Source organism: Balaenoptera borealis (genome assembly GCF_965194805.1).
Source record: "Balaenoptera borealis genome assembly, chromosome: 4".
Taxonomy (NCBI): Eukaryota; Metazoa; Chordata; class Mammalia; order Artiodactyla; family Balaenopteridae; genus Balaenoptera; species Balaenoptera borealis.
In genome coordinates, this window is record NC_138861.1 from 28,917,985 (window position 1) to 28,945,410 (window position 27,426).

Sequence of the window (27,426 nt, forward strand, 5' to 3'; positions counted from 1 at the left end):
AGGGATTTTCTCCCACACTTTAGAGCTCTAAATTTGATGTGAATAATGCATTAGAGAAAAACTAAGGGACAAAAGGCAGATATTCTAATGGAATCCCAAACTGTGCTTGGTCACCCTCTCTCCTTTAACTGTTTTGCCTCTTCCCAGCCCATAGCAGGGGTTGGTCAACATTTCGGTAAAGGGCAAGATAGTAAATGTTTTATGCTTATGGGTGACATGGTCTCTGCTGCAACTACAAAACTCTCTATTGTAGAGTAAAAGTACCCAGAGGCAACACATAAAAGAGTGGACATGGCTGTGTTCCAGTAAAACTTTATTTTAAAAAAAACAGGTGGTAGGGCATGTTTGGCCTGTGGGCCGTAGTTTGCGGACCCCTGGTCTTTCAAGTTCATATTGGAAATTTCCTTTGGCTGAATTATTCAATCACTTATTTAGGCCCCTGGAGACTGAGAAGACCATTTAAAGCTAAAAAGAACAGGAGGCTCTGTGTTTTGCATTGGCATCTTCTCCCTTAGAGATACCTCACCCTGTAGTCAGCATTCAAGGCCCTCTTTCCTGGGGATCCGGTGTCTTATGTGCTCCCAGATCTCTGTCATTTGCTTATAAATTTCCTAAGCACTCCACTTCCTATTCTAACAAAGGAAACTTCATTTTTCTTGTTGCTGGAAATTTTAAAACTGAAATATAACAAGACGATGACTGCATCTTACAAAAGCTTCTAGCAACTACAATAGGAGTCACCATGGCAACACACATTTTTTTGGATGAAGGCATTTTGGAGTGGGAGCTGATGAGGAAAAGAAAATGTTGCATGCAGCCAACTGAGGTTTTGACTTTAGCTAGAAAAAAATACCTTGAAGTCTCCCCAGAAGTGTAGGCATTGGGAAAAAGGAAGTAGAGCTGAGGAAGGTCCCATGGCTGAGAACAAACCCAGATAGGAGGTGAGTCAATGAAGTGTCCAGGTATTCTGCAGCCGCAAGTGAGATGGGAAGGTTTTACTTCCCTGATTATGCTTAATTGGTGGTGAATTTTGGTATTTTGTGATTCATATTTTGGATGCTTGAAGTCACTTTATTCATATCCTTGCTCAGATATTACACTTGGATTTTACTATTCTCGAAGAAAGGATTTAGCAAAGGGCACTGGACCCGTTTGGATTGTCTTTGGCACTTGTTGTTCCAAACTTCAAGACAGAATGGCAGAAAATGGCCTCAATACTTGGAAAAAGAACTGGGATGGTGGCAATATAAACATTGACTCTCCCTCTTGAGAGAGATCCGTGACTCAGAACGGATTTCCAAGCCATATCCTTTTGTCTCTTGGCACTTCACCCTGATCCCGTTGTCCTTCCCTCCCTCTTTGTTCTTGTTGAGGACTGAGACAGAGCCAAGCCAGCAATAAGTAATAGATGATAAAACTTCATTTACACAGAGCCTCTTAAAAATAGTTAACAGTCTGCAATACTTTTAATGAAGCACCCATACTTGTGAGGATTAATCATTTAATTAATGATAACATATAATTAATATAAATCATTAGTGACAATAATAATAGTTATAAAGTGGTAGACTAAGCAGGACCACAATGACTACTAAAATAATAATGAAATGTGTATCATCTCATTTGATTTACACAACATCTTGTGTAGTTGGCATTTTATAGATTAGAAAATTTAGGCTCAGAGTTTAATTCTGATTAAACGATTCTACCAAGGGCATAAAGCTGATAATTCATAAAGTGGAAATTTTTGGCTAGTCTGGCCTCTAATGACTGAGAAAATGGTTAGGCTCAGAACTTTGAAATCAGATGATCTGGGTTTGAATCCCGGTTCTACTCTTTCATAGTCAGTTACTCAACCTCTGTGTCTGCCCCGCCGGGCTGTTAGGAGGATTAAATGAGTAGTATTTGGATAATGTTTAGAACCACGTTCAGCATACTTACTATTATTAGTGTTTGTAAAATAAATAATTATACCACACTGGTTCTGAGAATTTGAATAAATTAGCTGACATTAGGAGATCTACCTGACCTTTCTAAGTTTCAATTTCTATTTATCTGCAAAATGGAGATAATAATGGTATCTACCTTACAGTTATTTACAAGCCTAATTGGACTTAACATAAGTACCTCATTACAGTATCTGGGACTATTAAGGGCTCTATTTTTGTTAGCTATTGAACTAGTCTGGGTTCTCTAGAGAAACAGAACAAATTATATAAATATATAATATAATATAATATATTTTAAACTATAAGGAGTTGCCTTATACAGCTGTGGAGGCTGAGAAGTTAAGTCCATGATCTGCAGTCAGCCAGCTGGATACCCAGGGGAGGCAATGGTGTGAATGTCAATCTGAATCTGAGTCTAAAGGCAGAAGATCAAGGTCCCAGCTCAAAGACAGTCAAGCAGAAAGCATTTGGTCTTTATCAGCCTTTTATTCTATTCAGGCCTTCAATGAACCCCACCCACATTGGGGAGGGTGATCTGTTTTATTCAGGCTACCAGTTCAAGTGTTAATCTCATTCAGAAACACCCTCCCAGACACACTCAGAAATAATGTTTGTAATGGACTGAATGTTTATGTCCCTCTAAAATTTATATGTTGAAATCCCAAACCTCAAGGAAATAGTATTAGGAGGTGGGAGTCTTTGAAATGTGATAGGGTCGTGAGGGTAGAGCCCTTATGGAAGAGTTTAGTGCCCTTTATAAGGGAGACCCTAGAAAGATCCCTTCCTCCTTTCACCATGTGAGGTGACAGGGAAAAGACAGCTGTCTGGGAAGTGGGCCCCCAACAGACACTGAATCTACTGGTGTCTTTATCTTGGACTCCAGCCTCCAGAACTGTGAGAAGTACATTTCTGTTGTCCATAAGCCACTCAGTTTATGCTGTTTTGTTATAACAGCCCAAATGACGAAGACAATGTTTAACCAGATATCTGGGCACCCAGTGGCCCAGTCAAGTTGCTGCATACAATTAACCATCCAAGCTAATATGATTATTTTTGTTGTTATTGTATTATCTTCTTTTGTGGAGCTGAAATCTATGCAGATAGATCAACCACATCGACACTGAAATTTAGACAAGTATAAATGGCTAATGTGGGTGATGTGCATAATATTTTCAATTTCGTAGGAGCACACACACGTTATTCAAAGATTAATCTGCTTGGCTGACAAAATCATTTCAACTACATTTTAAGGACATTTCTTCTCATAGAGAAACATCTTGTTCAGGCACCAGACAACTTAAGAATAATGGGTTGATTTAAAAGACAGTAGACTCAAAATTGACCACTGTATAAAAAATAATTAGGACCTTCCTTAAGTGTTGGAATTTTAAGGCATCGATTGGACAGCAGACTTTTAAAACTGCGAAATTAAGGCAGAGTTCTTGCCAGACAAAGCACCTTTGCCTGTGAGGGGAATTTGTGAAATGTCACAGATGGTTTACTAAAAAAGACCCAGGGGAAATTCTTACAACCTATGAGCAAAGCGGCAGGTGCAGGACATAACTCCCCTCAAGCTGCCCCTATGAACACGTAGAGCCTCAGCCTGTGTAACCCGGGAAGACCTGGGCCTGTGTGTGATACAGCCCCTGCCTACCTCTCCAGCTCTATCTATGTCTCCTCCCTCTTTCTCTCCTTCACTTAGGTTCGACTTTTCTTAGTTCCATAGTTGACTATGCTTGTGCTCGCTTTCAGGGCTTTGCACCTGCTACTCCTTTCTGTGAAGAATGTTATGTCCTCACTCCTGCCTAACTCCTTCTCATTTTTCTGTCCTAGTTTAGCTATCATTTTTCCAAGGGGGTTTCCACGATCCCCCAGACAAGATTAGACCTCTCTGTTGTATGCGCCAAGAGCACTGTTTTCCAGTGTTATAGCACCCATCTCCCTTAATTATTTTTCTTACTTCATATTTTAATAACTATATGTACTAAGACCATGTAAACTCCTGAAGGGCAGGGCCTGCGTTCATTCCATATTCTCCATTCTTACCACAGTGCCTGACACATAGTAGGACCTCATTAAATACTATCTTTGATTGAATCTAAGATGCATTGATTGTAAGACACACCAGTATTTCATCTACCTATAGGAAGAAAAAAACTTCCAATTAAACTATGACATCATACTTTTTTTTACCATTTAGCATTTTTTTAAAGATTTTTTTTTTTTGATGTGGACCATTTTTAAAGCCTTTATTGAATTTGTTACAATATTACTTCTGTTTTTTGGTTTTTTGGCTGTGAGGCATGTGGGATCTTAGATTCCCGACCAGGGATCGAACCTGCACCCTCTGTATTGGAAGGCGAAGTCTTAACCACTGGACCACCAGGGAAGTCCCACCATTTAGCATTTTTATTCTGTATTTAATAGAAGACACTGTCTAGTCTTGTGTAGGTATAGATTTTTATCACATATCACTCTTGTACTTACATGAAAGGAAAAAGTGGAATAAATTTGTAAATACATGTCCTAAACATCTTCATATTCAGAATCTGACTCTTCTGATCATTTTATTTTTTATTGTGGTTAACTATACATCACATAAAATTTAGCATCTTAACCATTTTAAATGCACAGTTCAGTGGCATTAAGTACATTCCCATTGTTGTGAGATTTATTTTTTACCACTTAGTTTAGGTGCTCTTTTTTCCTCTGCCCCATCCCCCTGCCCTCAAAATATCCTCTGTGCCATCAAGCACATTGGGGATGGCACATCTTAAAAAGATGATCAACTATTGTCTCTGAGAATTTCTTGTAAATGTCACACCCATTCCTCAAGAATTTATATACACATGTCCAGGCAATGACAACTCCATCATGTCTGCTGCTAGGCCAAAGTGATTTTAAGATGCACCCTATTTCTGGAGTTGTTGAAAGTGAAAAAAAGTGAAACAACAAACATGGCATTTGCCAAATAAATACTGTAAAGTCTACAAATATATGTAAGAAGTTCTATGCACGTATATAGGTAGGTTGGTAGGTAGCAATGACATTTTGTGCTCAATATGTCTGTAAAAAATGAGGAGGCCACTTCTGATTGGGTATAGACAGGCCTCCTTGAGAGGTTTAGAGGTCAAGGCAAGAGAGTTGCTCCCTCGTCTTTCTCCTGCTTCCTGCCTCTGTAGAGCTGGAGGGAGGAGAGGGCTGGAGCTTTCACTCACAAGGAGGAAGCTTTGCTATATCTTTCTTTTGAGCTTTGGTCCTTTTCCCACCAGCCTCTTGCCTTCTCATTCTCTGACTGAATTTATACATGGTGGCTTAGGATCCTGATTTTGTTAAGGTTTGAGGATACCATAAATTGTATCTAGTCAAATCCCTTTATTTTATAGAAGAGGAAATCTGATATCCATAGGGGTAAGAGGAAAATTGTTCATACTCACGTGTGGACAAATACAGATCAGAGAAAATTGAGTAGATGCTCCAGTGAAAGGTCATAGGCTAAGTGCCTGGGAAGCCTAAACTCATAACGCTTACATTGTTTGAAAGCATCTGTTATGGGCTAAATTGTGTTCCTTCAAAATTCATATGTTGAAGTCCTAACACTTAGTACCTCAGAATGTAACTGTATTTGGAGGTAGGGTCTTTAAAGAGGTAAGTATGGTTAAAATGAGGCTGTTAGGTGGACCCTAGTTTAATCTGATGGGTGCCTTTATTTATTTATTATTATTTTACAGTAGGTCCTTGTTGGTTATCTATTTTAAAAACAGCACTGTGGTGTCTTTATAAGGCAGAGGTTAAGACATACAGAAAGAGACACCAGGGATGCAGCAAGAAGGCAACCATCTACAAGCCAAGCAGGGAAGCTTCAGAGGAAACGAACCCTGCTGACAACTTCATCTTAGACGTCTAGCCTCCAGAGCTGCGAGAAAAGAAATTCCTGTTCTTTAAACCTTCCTGTGTATGGTATTTTGTTTTGACAGCCCTAGCAAACTAATACAACATCTTAATGAGGGAAGAGAAGAGGGGATTCAGAAAGATAATTACAAATGAGGGAGGAGTGCACGCGAATGTTTCAATAACTTACAGCAAGATTGGGCTATTAGAGAGTGTTGTCCAAGGGGTCCCAGGAGAAACTAAATCTTCCATCAAATCACAGCACTCTTCTTCCCAAGGTGCTCAAGGAAAATATGGAAGACATGGATCAAAGGCAAGACTGCAGCACTTTGCGGTGAGCAAGGCTAGGTGTCGAATTCCATTAGAGAACCTCTGGTTTGCTGGGCTGGGGAACAGAAGGTAGCCTTCTCTCTGTACCCTGACTTCACACCGGTTTTAGCCTCCATTTGGTTATGCAGGAGGAATGTACACAGAAGAGAAGAAAATGCCATTCTCGGCAGTTTCAGCTTTTTAAATTTATTGTTGAGTAAATCTGTGCTATTTATATTTCCCCATAAAGTCATCAATTTCATTAAAATTTTTAAATGTATTAGTACAAAATTGTACAGATTTTTCTTTTCTAATAAAAAATACATTTTCTGTATTTATTACACACCTTTTCTCATTCCTTGTTTTGTTTGTCTTTTCCCTCCTTTTTCTTCCCTACTCTTTATTGCCTCAAAAGAGAATTTTTTTTTAAACATTGTTATTGGAGTATAATTGCTTTACAATGCTGTGTTAGTTTCTGCTTTATAACAAAGTGAATCAGCTATACATATACATATATCCCCATATCTCCTCTCTCTTGCATCTCCCTCCCACCCTCCCTATCCCACCCCTCTAGGTGGTCACAAAGCACCGAGCTGATCTCCCTGTGCTATGTGGCTGCTTCCCACTAGCTATCTATTTTACACTTGGTAGTGTATATATGTCCATGCCACTCTCTCACTTCATCCCAGCTTATCCTTCCCCCTCCCCGTGTCCTCAAGTCCATTCTCTACGTCTGCATCTTTATTCCTGTCCTGCCCCCAGGTTCTTCAGAACCTTTTCGTTTCTTTTTTTTTTTTAGATTCCATATATATGTGTTAGCATACGGTATTCGTTTTTCTCTTTCTGACTTACTTCACTCTGTATGACAGACTGTAGGTCCATCCACCTCACTACAAATAACTCAATTTCGTTTCTTTTTATGGCTGAGTAATATTCCATTGTATATATGTGTCACATCTTCTTTATCCATTCATCCGATGATGGACACTTAGGTTGCTTCCATGTCTTGGCTATTGTAAATAGAGCTGCAATGAACATTGTGGTACATGACTCTTTTTGAATTATGGTTTTCTCAGGGCATATACCCAGTAGTGGGATTGCTGGGTCGTATGGTAGTTCTATTTTTAGTTTCAAAAGAGAATTTTAATTCTACTGTATCTGGTTCCCTTGGAATCTTCAAAACACTTGTGCTCACATGCTGCCATTGCCTCTTAACCTGTGCTCTTAATGTTGGTTTCTTTGTGTCATAGGGGTCATGCTCTTTTCCAAGCTTATGCGACGATTCTCATGATAAATCGGTTTCAGACCTATGCTCTCCTTCTGAGTCTTCCTTATCTTGTTCTATTCTCCTGTACTGCAGCTTTTCTTCATAGGCTGTATTTTACTAGCTTGTTGTTTACTCTTCCTTGAAGGAAATGGGTCTATACCTGGTGTTTATAAACACATACAATTTGTAGATAGCCTTGATCTCACTCACCATCCACTTGAGTGTTTGTTCAATCTCATGTGCATGACAAGAGAACAAATCGCTACACAGTTTCCATTTCCATTTCTGGAGTTTGGCAGCCTTTCACCTGATAAACCCTGTTGAGGTTCAATCATGTGACACCCCTCCTTCAGCTCCCCGTCCCCAACTTCCTTCTGTAACAATTCGAATCAGCACGCTAGATGAAAAAGAAGAATACTCAGAATATTCTATTCCTAGGACTCTTTTTGTGCATGCACTTAAGACCTGTTCTTACTTTCTAGCCTGTTGTTTTCTGAGTGTTGCAGTCTCTATATGGAGAATAGAGAGGTATTATAGAAAGAGAGGTAGGGTGTCTTGGGGACGAAGAAGCATGAGAATATCATCTTGCTTGCCTCAAAAAATAGAATCCACGCAGTCGCAGGATTCATGCTCAATGTTTTAGTTAGGTCATATCCTCTTTTTGAGTGGGCAAACAGTGAGGAAATAAAAAGACATTTTCCTTTCCATTATCTTGCTTTTCAGAGAAACAGGTTTGCTCTCTTTTCAGAAGCAAAGTATTTGTGGGGCTTTTTCCAGTTCCATTTCATCATTTTAATTCTAGTTTTAGGCAAATGTGTGAGTTTTCATCTTTTTCTCTGACCTCTAAGTGGGCAATAGCTATGTCTGTCTTGCCATTTTACTTCTGACATAGTGACAGTGTTTGGAACAACCTAGGTTCCCACTAAATAATTCATCTAATAAATTGATGTATGTCACCATTGTTATACTACTAGGGTATTAGGAAAAAATGTATCAAGGACAATTAGCCAGAAGATATTTTAAACTAGGCTTTCCTATTAAGGTAGGTTTTGTTAAAATTTCAGGGCCAATTTTATTTCCTTCCCACCTAGTAATGTGGCTATAGCTATAACATAGGCTAATGACTCGATTTGGAAACTTTGATATGCCAGGAATTGTATTAAGATCACTCGTTCATTCCACATGCATGCATTGAGTGCCTATTAAGGTTGGCTCTGTGCCATGGTAGAATTCTTTCCAGCCCCATGGGAATGAGGATATGGAAGTGGCTATGTAAATACAAAGAGCACAGGTTAAATATACAAACATACTTTTATATTAAAATCATTGCAATCAATTGTGAGATATAATAGAGTTATATAAAATGTACAATGAGACACAGAAGGAGTGACATTTGAGTTCTGTTGTGGGTCTTTAGAGAAAGCTATAAAGGCTAAGAGTTATGGAGGATGGCGGTCTAAGAGGAAGAGCATTTCTGGGGAAGGTAGTAATACCTAGGGTCTAGAATAGTCAGGGATTTGCGTGTAGTTAATTGTGATCGATATAAGAGGGTGGAAAATAACTGGAAGGGTTTTGAAAATGCAGTTACCCATGGATCACTGAGGATAACATTCACCTAGAATTCATGGACGGTACTAGATTCAGAAGGGTGGTGGACCATAAGCCAAAGTGATAATGACTGGGGAAGATTTTTTGCTTTGCCTAATCGTGTTTATGTCCTGACGAAAGAGTCACAGATTCAATGTAGATACAAATAATCAAATACAGAATACACAGATGAGTGAATGCCTCAAGGAAGCATTATAGTGTAAGAGATAGAGAATGATAAGCCCCTGTTGGTTCACAGGTGGTTCCTCTTTATGAATTTGCAACATGCTGAGTGGTTGATAAAATTGAAAATGATCTTACCTTATCTCTAACTATGTTCTTAATAGTTATCTCACTATTGATACCAAGCAGAAATATCTGCTGGGTCCACGTGCAATATATTAGATTTAAAAACCTAGTTGTAGTCCTTTTTGAGAAGAAAACTGGAGAATGGGAGTATCTAGTAGGGCAACTGATTTATAATTTAACATAGTTTTCCTTTATAAAAATCATATAGACAACATTTTATTTTGAAGAATTAATTGTATAGCTTGACAAGCATTTGATTCTATCACTAAGCACTGGTTCTGAACTATTTGATATTTTAAAGTATTGTTCTGTCTCCCTGCTCCCTCTTTTTAGTTTTGGGTATTAGAGTTACTAGATATCAGGATTGGGGGTCCTAGACCCCGTGGACGTGTGCTGTCCAATATGGTAGTCTTGAAACATGGTAGCTGTTGAACATTTGAAATGTGGGCAAGTCTGAATTAAGATGGGCTGTAAGTGTAAGATGCACAACTGATTTCAAAGACTTATTTTGGAAAAAAGAACGTATTTCTTTCATAGTTAATGTGTGTATATATATATATATAGAAATAATTAATTTCATCTGTTTCTATTTTTTGATGTGACTACTAGAAAATTTTAAATTACATATGTGGCTCACATTACATTTCTATTGAATAGCATTGCTTTAGACTATAGAAAAGTTGTCATAGGATTGTGAGTCTAGTGATATAATTTGCGTAGATATCAGTGAATATGTAAGCTTTAATCATTCTGTTAGCCCAAAACATTCTGATAATAAGTGTCTCCAAATAAGTACCTATTAAATTCTTTTTTTTTTTTTTTTTTCCTTATGAAGCTAAGGTGTTGTTAATAGAATTTTCTCTTTAAGTCTTTGGCTGAATAACTTCTTGTCGACATAACGACAGTTTTGGTAATCTAGCAGTCACGATTACATTCCGGGCAAGGTCAGTAGGCTAACTGATCTTTCAAGTCTAGGGAAAGATAAATTTCAGCTTCTCTGATGGAAATGGCTTTGAACTAGAAGTCAGAAGACCTGGATTATAGCCAAAGCTTTCTTGGCCACTTATAAACAGTCTGCATATTCGTTAGTAATAAATTGTTTTGCTGGGAGCCAACCGTATGTTTCCATATATATAAAAAGGGGAAAATTGATAATAGCAACCCAACCCACCCACAAGGTTATTATGGCAAGTTTATGTATAAGATGATAATTACAGTACAAGATGTGCTTAAGTTGTCATAACTTGCACTTTCATGAGGATTTTTGCCTACATGAAACTTTGCAATGTCTTTTACAGAATAATGGAAACCTGCTTCCCAATGCCCATAATTGGACAGTATATATTGTAATTCGTTATTATTGCTGTTCATCACCTTGGGATAAAAGAAGCTGGCAGGTTACCTCAAAGGACAGATCCAGTGATCTGTTGACCTTGATCCTGGATGAATCAATTTTTTAAAATCCATGCCTTTTAAAATGGGGGTAGACTGGGGTGAGTCACAGAAAATCTCAGGCCTTTGAAACAATTCAGGAGAGAGACTCATGTGGCTGAAGTTTGAAAATCCAATGTGGGTAATTGTTGATTATTAATTAATACTGAGTTGAGTAGCAAATAAAGGGATCTTTTCTGGAAATCTTTAGATGGATGTTTGTATCTTCAGGGTGTGATCCCTTCCCTGCTTTAGTAAAGTACCTTATTAATTAATTGGGTTCAGCAAGGAGAAGGGAGTCTTTCTTGATCTTTGGCCAAAACTATCCCTTAAAATAGACCAAGAGAAGGAAATATAATCCCGTGGCATTAAATTGTGCCGCTCAAAGGAGCTATTCTCAGCATCAAAATCACATATATTCTTTTGGAAATATTTTTGACTCTGCCCTTTTCCTTCCTTTCTGCATTAAAAATAATTTAAAAGCAAAATAAAAAAGATCTGCTGCTGCATCATCCTTTAACTATTTCTTGCCTCCATAAGATTCTACTTGGCTGAAATACATTTAGAGTTCTTCAGTACCAATAGAAAAAGAGGCAAAACTTTTCCAGGATGTGGCTTCTATTTATGCTCGAACCTTGTATACTTAATTATTTGTCTGTATTAGCCCTCTGCTACATTTAATTTTGTTTTGTTTTGAAGTTATTGTTTTTCATGCTTGGTTTATATGCTAGTCATTGTGCTAAATGATTTGCATGCATTATTTTACTTAATCTTCTCAAAACCTTAATATCACCATCTCAGAATTGAGAGGAAAACTGATGGAACCTAGCTCATTTCTAACTCAGAGCTCATCGTTTATTCCATGCCTGTGCTCTGTGGCCAATGCACACAGCTTGGAGAACAAGCAATGCCATATAACATTTAGTTTTCCATTTAATCACTTCACCTCACTTGCCCATGTTAGCAGTGAGTCACAAAGAGCCCTCCTCTTAAACTATATGTATTATCTTCTATACGATAAGCTCCTAGAGGGAATTATCACTTATGGTGTCTTTTGGTTACTGCTGTGTCTAAAACGATACCCTGGGCTAGTAGGAGGTAATAAAACTTTTTTGAGGATGATGATGATGCTGTTGATAACTCTTAGAATGTGGTATTAATAGATGATTTCAATTTCTATTCCCTTCCCACACACATTTTTAAAAACTTCAACCTTTGAAAACTTCCCACATTTCTCTATCCAGGCAGTTCAACTTCATTTCTATACTCCACATTCTGAACCTCCACAGAGTGGGAAGCTCAGCTAGCAGGATTTTAGAGGAACCAGTCTTCTCTCGAAATAAAAATTCATGGCAATCCCAGGGAGTGGCCGTATCCCAACAACAAGACGGAGCTGAGACTGGGCTCATCTGTCGAGGATGTCAAAGTGAAGTTCAATGCTTTTCTGATTCATGGTTCTTAGCTAATAGAACTAATTATTAAAACTAATTAATTAAAACCTGCCTCTTGTAGCACACATACCACAAACAGTGGTACCGCACTCAGCGAATAAGTGGGTTTCACTGCAAATCCCACGAAAACCCCATCTGTGCCTCCTCCAACCTATCAACTCATCTAAGCTCTTTGAGATCATTAAATGGCAATATAATGGGAACAGCAACGTAGTGGCTGACAGTTTTTGTTTTAAATGCCTTCATTTGCTTTAGTTTTAGTTCCAAGCAAAATGCTATAAATAATGCACTGTACTTACATTTATAATTTAAATGCACACAGCATTATTATACTGTACTGCAACAGCAGCAGGAGAAGCTCTCTGATAATATATTGCCAGCATGCCAAAGACACTCTGTCCTTTATCAGAGTTTAATCTCTCTCTCTCTCACACACACACACACACACACACACACACACACACACACACACACACAGGCTTGGTTTATGTTTGTGAGCAAGGGCGTACACAGATATCACAAACACCTGATACTAGAGAAGGGTGCTCAAAATCTAATCCAACGGAAAAGCTTTTGCACAGCAAAGGAAATCATAAACAACCCACAGAATGGGAGAAAATATTTGCAAACTATGCAACTGACAACGGACTAATCTCCAAAATATACAAACAGGTCATGCAGCTCAATATCAAAAAAACACAAACAACCCAATCAAAAAATGGGCAGAAGATCTAAACAGACATTTCTCCAAAGAAGACATACAGATGGCCAAAAAACACATGAAAAGATGCTCAACATTGCTAATTATTAAAAATATCTTTAAAGTCAATTTTATTAAGGTATATTTTACATATAAAAATATACCCATTTTAAGTCTACAGCATGAGTTTTGGCAAATATGTATACCTCTGTAATCAATGCCATAATCAAACTACAGAAATTTCTATCATCTCAAAAAATTCCCTCTCTCTTGGCATTCCCCTTATATCCTGGCTCAAGACAGCCACTGGGCTGATTTCTTTTCTAGTGCTTCATATAAATGAAGTCATAAAGTATGCATTCCACTATGTCTGGCTTCTTTTTTGCAGCATAACGCATAATGTTTTTTAGATTCATTTTGTTGGGTGTATTAGTTTTTTCTATTTTATTTCTGAGTGGTATTCCATTTTGTGACTATACCACAATTTGTTTAGTAGCATTTGGCTATTATGAATAAAGCTAATATGAACCTTTGGTTACAGGTCTTTGTATAGCCATGACATGTGTTTTCATTTGTCTTGGGTAAATACATATGAGTGGAGATGGTGTGTCATATAAGAAGTATACATTTAACTTTTTAAATTTTATCTCAGGAAGAATCTGCTAAATTGTTTTTCAAATTGTTGAATGATTTTACATTTCCACTAGCAATGTATGAGAGTTCTAGTTTCTCCATATTTCCATCAACACTTGGCATTATTGGCCTTTATAATTTTAGCCACTCCTGTGGATATGTAGTGGTATCTCACTGTAGTTTTAAATTTGCATTTTCCTGATGACTAAATGATATTGAGTATCTTTTCATGTGCTTATCAGAAAATCATATATCCCTTTTAGTGAATTGTCTTTTCAAATTTTTTTTCTGTTTTTCAGTGGATTGACTTCTTATTTTTAAGTTTTTTGAGCTCCTTATATGTCCTAGATCTAAGCCATTTGTCAGATATATATAATGTAAATATTTTCTCCTATTCTTTGGCTTTGCGTTTTCAGTTTATTAACGCTCATTTGGAGAGCAGAATTTTTAGTTTAAAGTTCGACTTACGCTGTCTTTAATTTTGGCCTTTTGGGCCTTATCTAGGAAATCTTTACTGACATTAAAGAAGGCAAATGTTATAGATCTGGATTTAATGTTTAAGGTTATGACACTTTAGAGTCAGTTTTGTGTGTGGTATGAGGTAAGTGTTGAGCTTTGCTTTTTCATCACGTGAGTTCCAGAACAATTTGTTGAGAGGACTGTCCTTTCCCCATTGAATTATTGTGGCACCCTTGTCAAAAATCAGTTGACCATATATTCATGTGTATATAGGAGAAAAGCATACATTTAATTCTTTCTGTAATCTCTATTTTATTTCATTGATTAAATTCTATTCTTAGGTCAGTTCTGAACTGTCGTGATTTAAAGTAAGTTTTTAAATCCAGTATTGTGAGTCCTCCAAATTTAGGCTTTTAAAAAAATGTTTTAGCTATTCTAAGTCCATTTTATTTCCATATAAACATTGGAATCATCTTATCAACTTCTACAAAGAAGAAAATTAAATTTGGCCTGAAACTGTAATAAATCTGTAGATCAATTCGAATAGAACTGACATCTTAATAATACTGAGTCTTTTAATGCATGATTTAGTATTCTTTAATTTCTCTTAGAAGTTTGACAGTTTTTAAGTGTACAGGGAGTGAACATATTTTGTAAAATTTATCCCTCAGAATTTTATATATACTGGCATTATTGTAAATGGTATATATATATTTTTTTAATTTTCATTTTTTGGTTACTAAATAAATCAGTTGATTCTGTATATTGATCTTATATTCTTCAACTATTACAAATTAATTTATTAATTTTGGTAGCTTTTTTGGAGATTTCATAGGATTAATGCATGACTTTGTCACCTTTGTTTATAATGGGATGATAAAGTGGTCCCTATTTTAACTATAGCCAGGAGCATAATTGTTAACCCGTTTTTATATATAGGTAAACTGAGATTAGAAAGACTAAGTGATAAAGTGATGAAGAGCAGGGATTTGGGGTTTAGGTTGGAATCCAAATTTTTACTGCTTACTAGTTGTACCACCTTGGGTAAGTTATTTAATTTTCTGTCTTGGTTTCCATATATCTGAAATGAATATGCTGCTGCTGAGAAAAATAATATAACAAATATAATGTAATATTAGAAGTTGTATCTTATTATTGTTTTCTTATTAACTGAGATGACAGATGTGAGGGTTTTAGCACAGTGCCTGGAAACAGTGCCTCAGACACAGTGTCACTAACCAATGATATTATCCGTAATCACTTTGGTAGAATTCTGACTTTAAGTTCAGGAATGTAATATTGATGAACAAGATAGATGTTTTTTCATTATTTATCAAAACTGTTTTTCCTTTAAAAAGTAACCAGAACAAGAAAAAGGTGTTCAGGCCCATAGGATAAATCCCCTTGAAGAAAAGACAAAGTATACTCATTTAAAGGAACATGAGAAGTCTTGTTTGTGTTTGTGGGGAAATTTTGACCAGAAGTTCTGTAGATAATCCATGACATATTCTCAGTTCAAGGTACTTATTAGTTAATTAATCACAATGATGGATATCTTCAATATTAGGCAATAATTAACAAATTCACAGTCTTGAGACTACCACGCAAAAAACAACTTTTAAAGGACTTATCCACTTTTCTTTTTAGAACCCCATCAATTCTCGATGGAGAAAAATCAGGAGGAAGAGCTAGCATGCTCATTGTTGAAGGTTTGTCGGTGTCCTAAGTTGATCCTCAAGAACTTATGTTTGGCAGGTAGACAAGAAATAAGATACAGATTTGTCAGATATGTCAGGGAATATTTCAGCTCAGCAAGGGGAATTTAGAAGTCTTTCTCTGCTGACTGATCACAACCAGTGCATCAGACAACAACATCCGCTTATTCTTAGATGACAACAGTGCCAGTTAATTAGCTCTTGTTTATGTTTTGACTATAGATAGACCTAAATTATATTCATATTGTCATGCAGAACAAACACACAGAAAGGTTTGCCTTTGATCTAAATACATTTTTTCCTTGGCTGCAGTGACATTTGAACTGTATATCAGAATAAAAATCTTATAAGAAATCAGGCATAAAAAAAGTAGATCATCTAAATCAGATAATTAAAAAAAACATCTGATTAATGATAATTTTGGCTTGAAAACCAAGTGCCCTATTTCAACAGAAGTTCAAGTTGACTTATAAAAATGCAGACATTACCTTTGAGATTGACTTTACAAAATGCCATGAATATCTCTGCAAATTTCTCAATCCTCTTATCACTTTGACTTTTTAAAGATTTAATGCTATAGTTGTAAGTATAAAGCATATTCCTTATGTATAATTCTTGAACTAGAGTGAATTTCATTCTTTCATTATGTTTAAAAAGCTTTCCTTCTTCCTGATCCTTATAAACTCTCTTCGAACAATATTTATTAAAGGTCAAGAAAATGGTTTTTCTAGAAGTCAGAATAGCGTATCATTTGCAGTAATTTAAATTGCAGAAGAGTTTGTATCTTTACTACATTCTGTGTAACAATGCTTTTGCTCTGTAAAGCATTCTGGGGGTGTTGGAATATTTTCCTTTTGAAGACAAATGCTCCATGGTTGGCATGCTCTAGCCATTGTTGCACCCATTTAAAGACTTCTAGGTTAGAGTTAAGCATGGGCAAAGCATCCCTCAAGGGAAAGTGTAGGTACTGGAGATCCTAGCCTTTTTCTATACCCTATTGTTGTTCTTTTTCTTTTTCTTTTTTATTCCCCATTTTTCTTCTCAAAGAAACATAAAGAGGCACCAGTAAGAAATATAAGTATTCTTGTTTGGTGTCCTTGATTAGAAGTAGTGCAGACATCAGGGAGCAAAAACCAAAATGATTATTCACATAATCCTTAACGCTGACCACTTTAAAATACACTGCAACAAAATAAATTGTAAAAGGTAGTTTTAAATGTACCCTTCTGTCTCTACTACATTGTCCTCATATCACTAAGATAATTTAGCACCGAAATCAGCTTAGGTAATCATAAAAGTTAAAGAGCTGCCACTGGCAGCTTTTTCGTTCCAAAACTTTCCACAGAACTTCAGCTAACATGATGTCTTGACCCCTTGTGTCCAAGGAGTAGTCAAGGTTTATCAGTCAGCCTTCAACAGAAGAATTTGACCCTGATGGAGTGGCAGCTATAATCATATGGTATTTTTAGGAAAGTGATACACTGAAAAATAATATCACAATTATGTATTTATGAAATGTTGGTTTCTTCAAACTGGAGATTTAACAATGATTGCTAGAACAAATCAATACATTTCTAAAAGAAAATAAAAATGCACAGAGATAGTGTCAATCAAGTGGATTATGAAAAAGCACAGTCCTGTTATCTTCGTAATGAATGCGGTACAGAGTGTCATAAATGCCCTTACATCCTTGTCACATAGTGTGAATTACAAAGAGAAAGACCAAAGAAATTGACTTCCCTTGAACAGGGTCTAATACGTGAATCCTTTGTCCTTTTCTCACTTATTAGATGCCTTTCATTAGTGAGCTCTCATAGTCTAATAATCAATCCCAAAATACTCATAATTATGGGAAGACAATATCATTGCCATTTTCACAGTCGTATTATCATATTTTTAGTGTGTTGAGCACAGCAATTATTTATGAAAAGTAACACATGGAAGCATGAATAAAATATCTTTATGTACAAAGTGGCATGGCAGGATTTCGACCCAATATTTAATAATACACTTGCAAATGTTCCCTGCATTAACATAGTGGAAAACAATAAATACAAACGTTAGGTAACAAAAGAACACTGAGAAAGTAGGAAAGTCTCTGTGGATAAGAAATGTTAGTTCTGAAAACTTTAAACTCAAGGGACAGTCATTTCATCAGTGAAGCCACCTGCCTGGGCTGTCAGGTTACCTGCTCACAGATGCCCCTCCTAAAATTCCCTCCCCTAGGAATGTTCCTATAAAATGTGGTAATGTGTTTTTTCACATCTTAAAGGACAGGAGAGGCCGAGGATGGTTTCCGATTCTCTTCTATTATTGCGTGTCATCTGGACATCACTTTATTGGGACAGGTGACTGGTGCACACTGGCGAGCAGGGTTGGAAGTCAGGATTGAATCCACAGGGCTTTCTCCCTTTCTACCTCTGGAGCACAGAAGCTGAAGAGTAAGCCTGTGGGGTGGGAAAGGGGGAAACAAAAAAGTTCAGATTCCAAGAAAGTGAAGAAGTAGAGATGCTGGGGGAGACCATCTCTTGGTAAGAAATGTTAGTGACCAGCTGAATTTTTCCACCCAGTAGAGTCACTGGAATGTCTCATAAGCACTTCAACCTCAACAAGTCTGAAAGGAAACCCACTAGACTGCCTCCCAAACCTATTCCCTCTCGCTCCATAATTCCAATCTTTGCTCTTACCTTCATGATCCATCCAGGCACTCATGCTAGATCTGTGGGCATAATCTATACCCCTAATAGTTCTCCTTCCCCAATGCCTACATGCACACAATCCCTACCTCTGGAGAATGCTACCTTCCAGGCAATTCTTTATTCTATTCTGCCTCTTCATCTGTATCCCTACTGTACTTGCAGACCTGGTGAAGCCCTTGTTCTTTTCCCGGGGAATACTGAAATAGTCCTCTGACCTCTCGGCTTCCGGTCTTACTCCTGTTGAATTAATCTTCCACATTGAACACTCAGTGATGTGTCTCAAGCACAAATCTCATCATATTCCTCTTCTGATTAAAGCACTTCACTGTACCTTATCACTAACGCGACATCGTTCGAGGTCTGTTGCTTGGGGTAACAATGTGAGTAATTAAGAAATTTATTGGCAACTTTCATGCTTTTGCTGCCGCGTACTTATCAGGGAGAAGAGTGAACAGGCAACTCTGCACTTCTCCTTCACAGGAAGGAGAGTCAGGGCTTTGGTTTATTACTTTGGGTTTTCTTGTTTGCGGTACAGAAACAACTTTGTGTATTGGCCCCCCAAAAGAGCAGGAGAAGGAAGCTTCTGTGCTTTAATTGGGAAAGGGGCACGTGCCCGGCATGGCAGGGTAGGTGCTGTCGTGCTGCTGATGGCAGTGCCGGTGGCTTGTTGGAGTCTGGGAGGAGGATTATATGGTGGGGGGTGAGGGTGGGCAGTGGCACCAGGGTGGAGACCTGCATCTTGCTCCCTCATGGCATGGTCGGTGAGGCAGGGCCTTTGCTAGGGGTGGTTGCATTGCTGCCTTGCAGTGCGGGAGCCGGACACTGGTTACCATGTCTTGCGGGACAGTTGGAAGAACAGAGAGTGGACACAGGATCCAGGTCAAGTCTTAGTCTGTGGAAAGGACTGTAAAGCAGGGCATTTCTAATGTCCTCCCAGAGCACCTGTGGCTGACAGATGGTCTCGCACAGGCCAGAGCATGGCGTAGCCCTAGAAGGAGCATAATGATTACAGGGATGACTGAAACACTCCCCGCTCTCAAATTCTGGACTAACTTCCTGGGTGTGTTTTACATTCAAGGTCAGAGGGTCTCCCCAAATAAATAAATGGCTGCTTGATGGCATTAGTAAAAAGGAAAGAGTCAGATTTTATTCTGCTTAGAAAAAGAAAGTATTTCATTCTCGCCATGTGAAGTCCTTTATGATTTAGCTTAGCATGGGAAACAAGACCTCTCATGATCTGGTGTCTTCCACTGCTTCAGCCTCATTTCTCAGCCCTTCTGGCATTGAACTATATCTTCCAGGCCCTTGCTTCCCAAGTTATCTATGGACCAGGTTGGTTTTTAAAAATTTATAATCAGTTGCAAACTGATATTTTAAAGAATAAAATAATGTGAATAAAATGTTGAAGCAATAGCAGATTGCTATAACAATTTTTAAATGCTTACACTCAGTTTCTGTACTTAATCTTGTTGTGGAATAGTATCAGTGGTTCATTGACCCTGCAGCAGCTGTATATAGAACAGCTCTAAGTTAACCAATTATCTATAATTTTTTTCATATACCACTCAGTTTCACAGTTCTTTGCATTTACATATTCCCTGTGTCTAGAAAAACCCAGGTCATTTTTTTTTTCTTACCCTGTAAGTCTCAACTTAAATACTATCTTCTCTAAGAAATTTACCATTAAACTTCAAGGTACCATGGCTATCTTTACATACCACTCTCTTATTTACTATATTCTAGTAAAATGATCTTATTTGTATTTCTCTACACTTGTCTAAGCTCCTTGAGGACAGCAAACCATGTTGTGTCCCTCTTAATACCTGGTCTAGTACTGGGCAAGGAGTAAGATCTCTGTCACTTTTTCTTCAATGGAACTGTAATCCTCCGTAGGTGAGTTTCTAAGTGAAGCTAAGCGTTTGCAGCATAGATCAGCTAGGTAAACATCTCAATTTATGTGAGTAGGATAATGCTCATGATTAATATTGTATTGATCTTTTTTTTCTCAAAGATCAGAAACCAATATAGGAACAAACTGGATTTTTCATCAGAGTGTATTACACATTGACAGTCTTTCTCAAGAAATGAATTTTGCTTGCTTCATTAACGATTTTATTCATTAGTTGACATTTCAGTTTGAATGTCTGTACCAATACAGCATAAGCTTTCTTTCCAACATTATAATCTCTCTAAAATTCAGTGTGCTGGCTTCTTTATGGTCACTGAAGAACTTTATGGTCACTGAACCTCTCACAACCCTAAAATTTTGTATATTTGTGATTCTTACAAAAAATTAATGATCACTTTAATAATAAAGTATCATGATAGATTCTTTAATCATATTGACAACACTTTATAAGCAAAGAAGCACAATGGTTTTAGGAGAAAAGGTCATTCTGTCCTGGTTTTATAGATGTGGAACCTACTGCAAAGCATTATAAAGAAATTTGTTGAAGGCCATAGACCAGGATCAGAAAATAAATCTTGTTTTACTTGTGATGTTTTCTTTTTAGCCCTCATTATTCATTTTAAAATGTAAGAAAAATAATTGAAAAACATGTTAAGCTTTTCTGGAAGTTCACAAAGATGCTTTTAGATTATCAAGGGTATCATTTAGAAAATTACAGAAGTACAGTGAATTGTATCTGCAAGAAAAATAGAAAGGGGTAACATTCCACTTTGTTGAGGATCTGTGAGATGAGACCTTCATACAAGTTATTGGTCTTGCTGCCCCTTGGTTCTTCATTGACCTGAAACTCCCCTCACTTCTTACGCTGGCAGGTGGCTTGGAACAGAACGGACAGGAGACCTGCTGCAGAGGGAGCGGCCAGGCGGCAGCAGGTCTCCCTTCTGCAGCACAGGATTGGTCTCAGAACAATTAAAAGACTTTCTTCTCAGTTCTAAAATTGTTTTTCCCCTCATTTAAGATATATCTTGGACGTGTCTACATGCAATTAAAAAATTGTCTTGATAATCACTTTTGTTAGTTGTATAATGTCATTGATTGGATCATACCTAATTTATCTGAAATTTCCATACCACTGGACATGCTGTTTCTAAATGTTTGCTACCATTCTTTGTATATTAATCTTTAATCACATTTCAAATAATTTCCTTTTGAAAATTTCCTAAAAGTTAAGTTACTAGGTGACAAATGTGAATACTTTAAGTCTCTTAGTGAATATTACCAAACTGCTCTTAGGAAAGATTAATCCAGTTAATCCAATTTATACTGTCAAATGCAGCATATGATACTATTTGCTTCACCAGTATGATTTTTAAAAATTAGAAAAAGAAAAACTCAAGTAATTGAAGGTTATAATTTTTTTGGTCTTAATTCCATTTTTGATTAGTAATAGTACAGGAACTCTTCTATAATTTTATATTACCATTTTTATTTCCTCCTCTGTGAATTGCCTGTTCATGGCCTTTGCTCATTTAAAAAATTTCCGATTTGTATAAATGTCTTTGTATATTTAAAATATTAATGAATTGGTCTCATATTTATGACAAACATATTCCCGATTTATAATTTATAGTTTTCTTTATGATAATTTTTATGTTTGGAAATTTTAAGTCATGATGTAGTAGAATTCCTATTATTTCCATTGTGTTATATTGTTTCATGGTCTGAAAATTCCTAATCAGACACATAATAAAACCTAACAAATTTTTCTTCTACTTTTTTTTACATTTAGTTTTTTTATATATTTTCCCCATATAGATATTATTAGCTAATGTCCCTTCACACTCATTATTAACCAATTTGTTCAGACCATTTGTTGGCATCAGTAAGAAAAGGATGTGCTTTCCTGCTCTACATTTTGGCATAAAAATTCTGGCCTTAGCAGAAGTCCTAGGTAACAGCAAATCAATTCCCTGTCACTTTGTCATAAAAGAATTAAACTCTTGTCATAAAAGAATTAACCTCAGAAGAAAATAACAGAGCATATTTGTATTATAAGTGAGCACAAATATGTATAGAAGTACATACAGCTAATGTATCTCTAATCTTTGATTCCAGTGGCCTTCAAAACTTACCACAAGTTATTTTTGCACTAATAGCCATTTTGAGGGAGCTATCAGCTAATAGCTGAGAGGAAAATGAATTATACAGGGAAAGCTTAAACTAAAATAATCATTTTCTTATTCTAAATAAATTATGGTCCCTAAATATAGCAATAAATCTGCAGTGAAAGATAGTATTTTTTGAAACTCCTATCAACCTTCCTCTTGTTGACATAAAAGTCTTAAGAGATTTTAGAACTAGATTGAATTGATGAATTATATCAATCATGCCCATATAGCTTTTTAATTTTTTTCTCTGTTTTCTTATTTCTTGTGTGTGATTTCATGTTCTCACTAGACAAAGTTTTGCAGAGAGGGCAAGGATCATAGATTAAAGGTATTTTGGAATTCCATTAAGTACAACATTCAGCACAAAATAGATGATCATTATACGAAGCAGCAGGCATTAAATACATCTAGAAATTTATCCTGAGGTGAAAAATTTTAACATGAGTGAATGTTTCCATATCAGTGTTTGCTGTTGCATACCAATCCAAAGACTTCTCAACTTCTTTTCTCAACTTCTAGTTCTGATAAATGCATTCCTATTTATCCTGAATTTCTGAGTTGATATCTTATTTCTAGGTGATATCTGATTTCTAGGAGAAAGCAATTACTCAGCGGTTACTACATTTAAAGTACAATGGTTGCTAAGAGAAATATATTGAAAAAAGGGTAAGACAAATAGACAATAGAACTGACCAATTTCAAACATGTTTCTTCCCATTACTTTCATCTTTACTCTTCAGAACATTGTTATGTAATTCCACAATTACTCAGAAAGGCAACAGAAGCTATTTACCTCTGCAAATCAAAAGACATGAGATTAGAGGCTAGGGATATTTTTTAAAGTACAAAAATCGAAAGAAATGGGAGTTGGATGATAATTCATTTTGTTGAGCTTGTTTGGGTCAGTACTCTTCCTTTTCTCCTGTATAGAGACTGTCTCCTGCATAGAGACTTTTCTTTCTTTCTCTTTCCAACTGAACAGAAGACTTCTTCTTCCTCCAAATTGGACAACTGGTCACTAAGATTTGAGCATTTTAACAATCTGGAAAGCATCCTTTTACTAGCCACAGGATTGCAAAGAAACCATAGCTTGTATGGAAGGAAGCTTGCCATATACCAGAGAGAGCTGGACCACGTCTCCACAAATTTCTCACACTTCTCAGGTTCTTGAATCTTGCATCTGAAACAGTGCATTGCAAAAGGACAGGCAAAGTCCCAGATTCCTCTCATCCTAACCCACCCCTTGCTGGCTAGAGAAGGATGAAATTCTGACACTGATGCATGTCTGGATGACACTCCTTTGTTTACGTCTCCTGCTCCTGGCCAGAGAAGCATGGCTGGCATCATTTATTCAATAAACAGTGGCTGAGTATCCGTAACAGCATTGTATTCGTGCTGGGAAGTAGACATAAGTAGTGAGCATAACAATGACATTCCCCCCGGACACTACCCAGAGTGACTACCATTGTGTTTAGGCCAGTTCTGGGCATACACCTACTTATCTGTTCTTTTGCCTTTTTACTATTAGTTGCTAAAGGGTAAATTTCTCTGCAGGTTCTAAAAATTATCAAACACTAATTGTGAGGGCACTTAATCAATGCTGCTTGTGAAAAATAAGTCAAAAGAAACTTTTCTTACCCAATTCTAGAAAAGCAAAAGACAGTCCCATGCTAAGCTGGAAAGGTTAATTCCAGCAGGCCTGAAATCGGGCTGAGTTGTTTTACTGAAATAAGACATGTACCTGCATTGCACTGACTCCTGGTCAAAGAATGGAACACACAGAATAGCAGTTGCTTGTAACCATAGTTTTGAGAGGTTTCAATTATTCATTGATTAACAATTAATGTAATGAGATTGATCACCTTGCATCTCGTCTCATTGAGACACCTGGAGGGCTCTGTCACTCATCTAGTTATACAGCAAGAATGTGCCTACATGACCATCTGGGTTCTGTAAGTTCCCTATATACAAACGAGTTCCGTTCCAAGAGTGTGTTCGTAAGTCCAATTTGTTCGTAAGTCCAACAAAGTTAGCCTAGGTACCCAACTAACACAATCAGCTGTATAGTACTGTACTGTAATAGGTTTATAATACTTTTCACACAAATAATACATTTAAAAAACCAAAAAATGAAGAAAATATTTTTACTCTTACAGTACAGTACTTTGAAAAGTACAGTAGTACAGAACAACAGCTGGCATCGAGTGAACAGGCAAGAAGAGTTACTGACTGGAGGAGGGAGAGGAGGTGGGAGATGGTAGAGCTGAAGGGTCGTCAGGAATAGGAGACAGAGTGCAATTTCACTCATGCCTGACGTTGATGGAATGCATGTTTGCATCTTTGAAAGTTCGCAACTTGAAGGTTCATATGTAGGGGACTTACTGTATAAGAAACCCCAGCTGAGGGTGCATTTTGGATCACCTTGTTTGAGGTACTTTGTGCACACATCCATGGTTCCTGGCTCCAGAGAGAAAGTACATCTGGGTACGGTTCTTACTGAGAGAGGACAATTGGATTTCCCACCTGGCATCTCTGGACCCCTCTCCCTGAGCCAGCCTTTGGCTGTGATGTGCATTCTTACCTTAATGCAGCTGCTGTGTCATATCCTATTTTTTTTTTTTTTTTACTGTCATTTTGGGTCCTGCAAGTCTTCCTTAGCAATAGAACCCTGTCTAACTGCCACTGTTAAGTATGTATATGCTGACCCAGGCAGAGGCAAACTGCATCTATGAGGAAACATTACCAACAGGCAGAAAGAATGAATTGTATCATTCCTGAGGTAGGCAGGGCAACTGGAAGAATCTTCTACAGTCCCCAAGACATTTATTTCTCTGGCAAGTGTTCTTAGAGTTTGTTTTTAGACAAATAGAAAATGATGGTTTAGCTGACACAAGCTATTAACTTTTCAGGTTATAAAAGTCTTTAAAAATAATCTGAGCTGCAGCAGGCTAACAAAACAGATATTAATGAGTATCGCAGTGAGTGAAATTAGGGAACTTACATATTTATTGCCCAGGTGTGGAGAGGATCCATCAAGCTGTCAGTTCTTGGTTTTTCCTTGTGCAGAGTGTTCACCTAAAAACAGAAGATATGCTTTGGTCTATAAGCTCAGAGAGTGAATAAGCATGAAAATAAAAGTTTCTTGGCTTGTTTTTTGTTTTTCAAGGAAAGTCCAGTTTCCCTTCAAGAACGTCATTAGAGCCACAGCTTACCTCTTGGTATTGCCTGGAAATCGTTCACCAAGATTTATGAGCTTTATTCGGCCATTGTTTATTTTTACCCTAGAGGAGCAATGCTAACTCACTTCCTGCAGATAGGGGGTGTGAGTTGGGAGGTGATAGCAAGAGAGGCGCCCTAGGGAATAAGTTATTGAATTTTGCTTGTTCCGTAAGCTGGCTCTGCCTGAGCAAAACTACATCATATATTTAAAATGCCATTTTATCAGGAAAACATTCTAGGGTCCTTTGTTTGAATAATTCAGTGAGAGTTTCGTGAAAATGAATTTATAGGCCAACATGAATACTTTGATGACATACAAAGCAGCACAGGGAACATTGCTCAAAATAACAATGTTATTCCATCATCAATATAAAGATAAATATTAACTTAGGATGATGGGGAACTGAGAGGCCCCAAGCATTCTTTTTTTTAATTTATTTATTTTATTTATTTTTGGCTGCATTGGTTCTTCGTCGCTACACATGGGCTTTCTTTAGTTGCGGCGAGCAGGGGCTACTCTTCGTTGTGGTGCGTGGTCTTCTCACTGCGGTGGCTCCTCTTGTTGCCGAGCACGGGCTCTAGGTGCGCGGGCTCAGTAGTTGTGGCTCGCGGGCTCCAGAGCGCAGGCTCAGTAGTTGTGGCGCACGGGCTTAGTTGCTCTGTGGCCTATGGGATCTTCCCGGCCCAGGGCTCGAACCCGTGTCCCCTGCATTGGCAGGCAGATTCTTAACCACTGCGCCACCAGGGAAGCCCCCAAGCATTTTTACATGCTCTTGGGTTTGTGTTCAAAGCATTTCACATTGCCTGTGTCTTTCATGTAGATTCAAGTAACAACAGCAGTCACATTATATAAAATCAGTATGGGTCCAAGTGTCCAACTTTGAGAATAAATGTCATTGTTTTGCTCCAGCTTTTATCTGCCAGCTAGGAAACCAGTCTTCTGGGGACTCCATTGATGTCACCCGTTACCTACACTGTCATGGCGATAATAAATAGTACCAGAGACCTAAGAAGAACAAACCTGGGACTCCCCTTCAAGAGCTCCTCAAGTCTTCTGCTTCAAGAAATGTCAGGCTCAGAGCAACAGCCCTCACAGCCCCTGCCCCACTACAACCCTTTGCTCACTATTGTTTATTTAACAAAAAGCACAGCATGTCCTGGAATCCATGGCTATAAAGTACAGGAATAAGAAGTAAACAAAAGAAACATTTATTGAACCCCTACTGTCTGCCAGAAGTCATGTAAAACAAATCATATGAAAAACTTCAATTCTTAATATCTCCCAAAGTCTGTCTAACTGGGAGTAGAAAGTGTGGAAAGATTCAATAACCATATGATTCAAATAATAGTTACAATAATGATATATATGGTAAAAGCAAACAAAGTACATATACACCTAGAAAAAAACAACTGGAAAGAAATACACCAGGGCTTCCCTGGTGGCTCAGTGGTTGAGAATCTGCCTGCCAATGCAGGGGACACGGTTTCGAGCCCTGGTCTGGGAGGATCCCACATGCCGCGGAGCAACTGGGCCCGTGAGCCACAACTACTGAGCCTGCGCGTCTGGAGCCCGTGCTCCGCAACAAGAGAGGCCGCGATAGTGAGAGGCCCGCGCACCACGATGAAGAGTGGCCCCCACTTGCCGCAACTAGAGAAAGCCCTTGCACAGAAACGAAAACCCAACACAGCCATAAATAAAAAAAAAAAAGATAGTAACCCTTATTAAAAAA

The 27,426-nt window shown here is 37.6% G+C and overlaps 1 protein-coding gene and 1 long non-coding RNA gene across 8 annotated transcripts in view; one reads left to right on the plus strand and one right to left on the minus strand.

Moving 5' to 3' along the window:
* The window catches only part of LOC309628247, a 212,883-nt gene that overhangs the window by 130,606 nt on the left and 54,851 nt on the right, over positions 1 to 27,426 (plus strand). The window lies entirely within an intron of this gene.
* Positions 17,645 to 27,426, minus strand: part of EMCN (endomucin) — a 95,522-nt gene continuing 85,740 nt past the window's right edge. For 2 of the 4 annotated variants that reach the window (XM_082391017.1, XM_082391015.1), the window contains 2 exons: positions 25,479 to 25,552; positions 17,645 to 18,148 (listed from right to left, as the gene is read on the minus strand). In XM_082391017.1, coding sequence (XP_082247143.1) covers positions 25,518 to 25,552 — 35 coding nt within the window. In that variant the 3' untranslated portion in view covers positions 17,645 to 18,148; positions 25,479 to 25,517. Of the gene's footprint in view, positions 18,149 to 23,170; positions 23,273 to 23,296; positions 23,873 to 25,478; positions 25,553 to 27,426 lie in introns of those variants that run through there. The other 2 variants (XR_014244256.1, XM_082391016.1) reach the window with 2 other exon arrangements.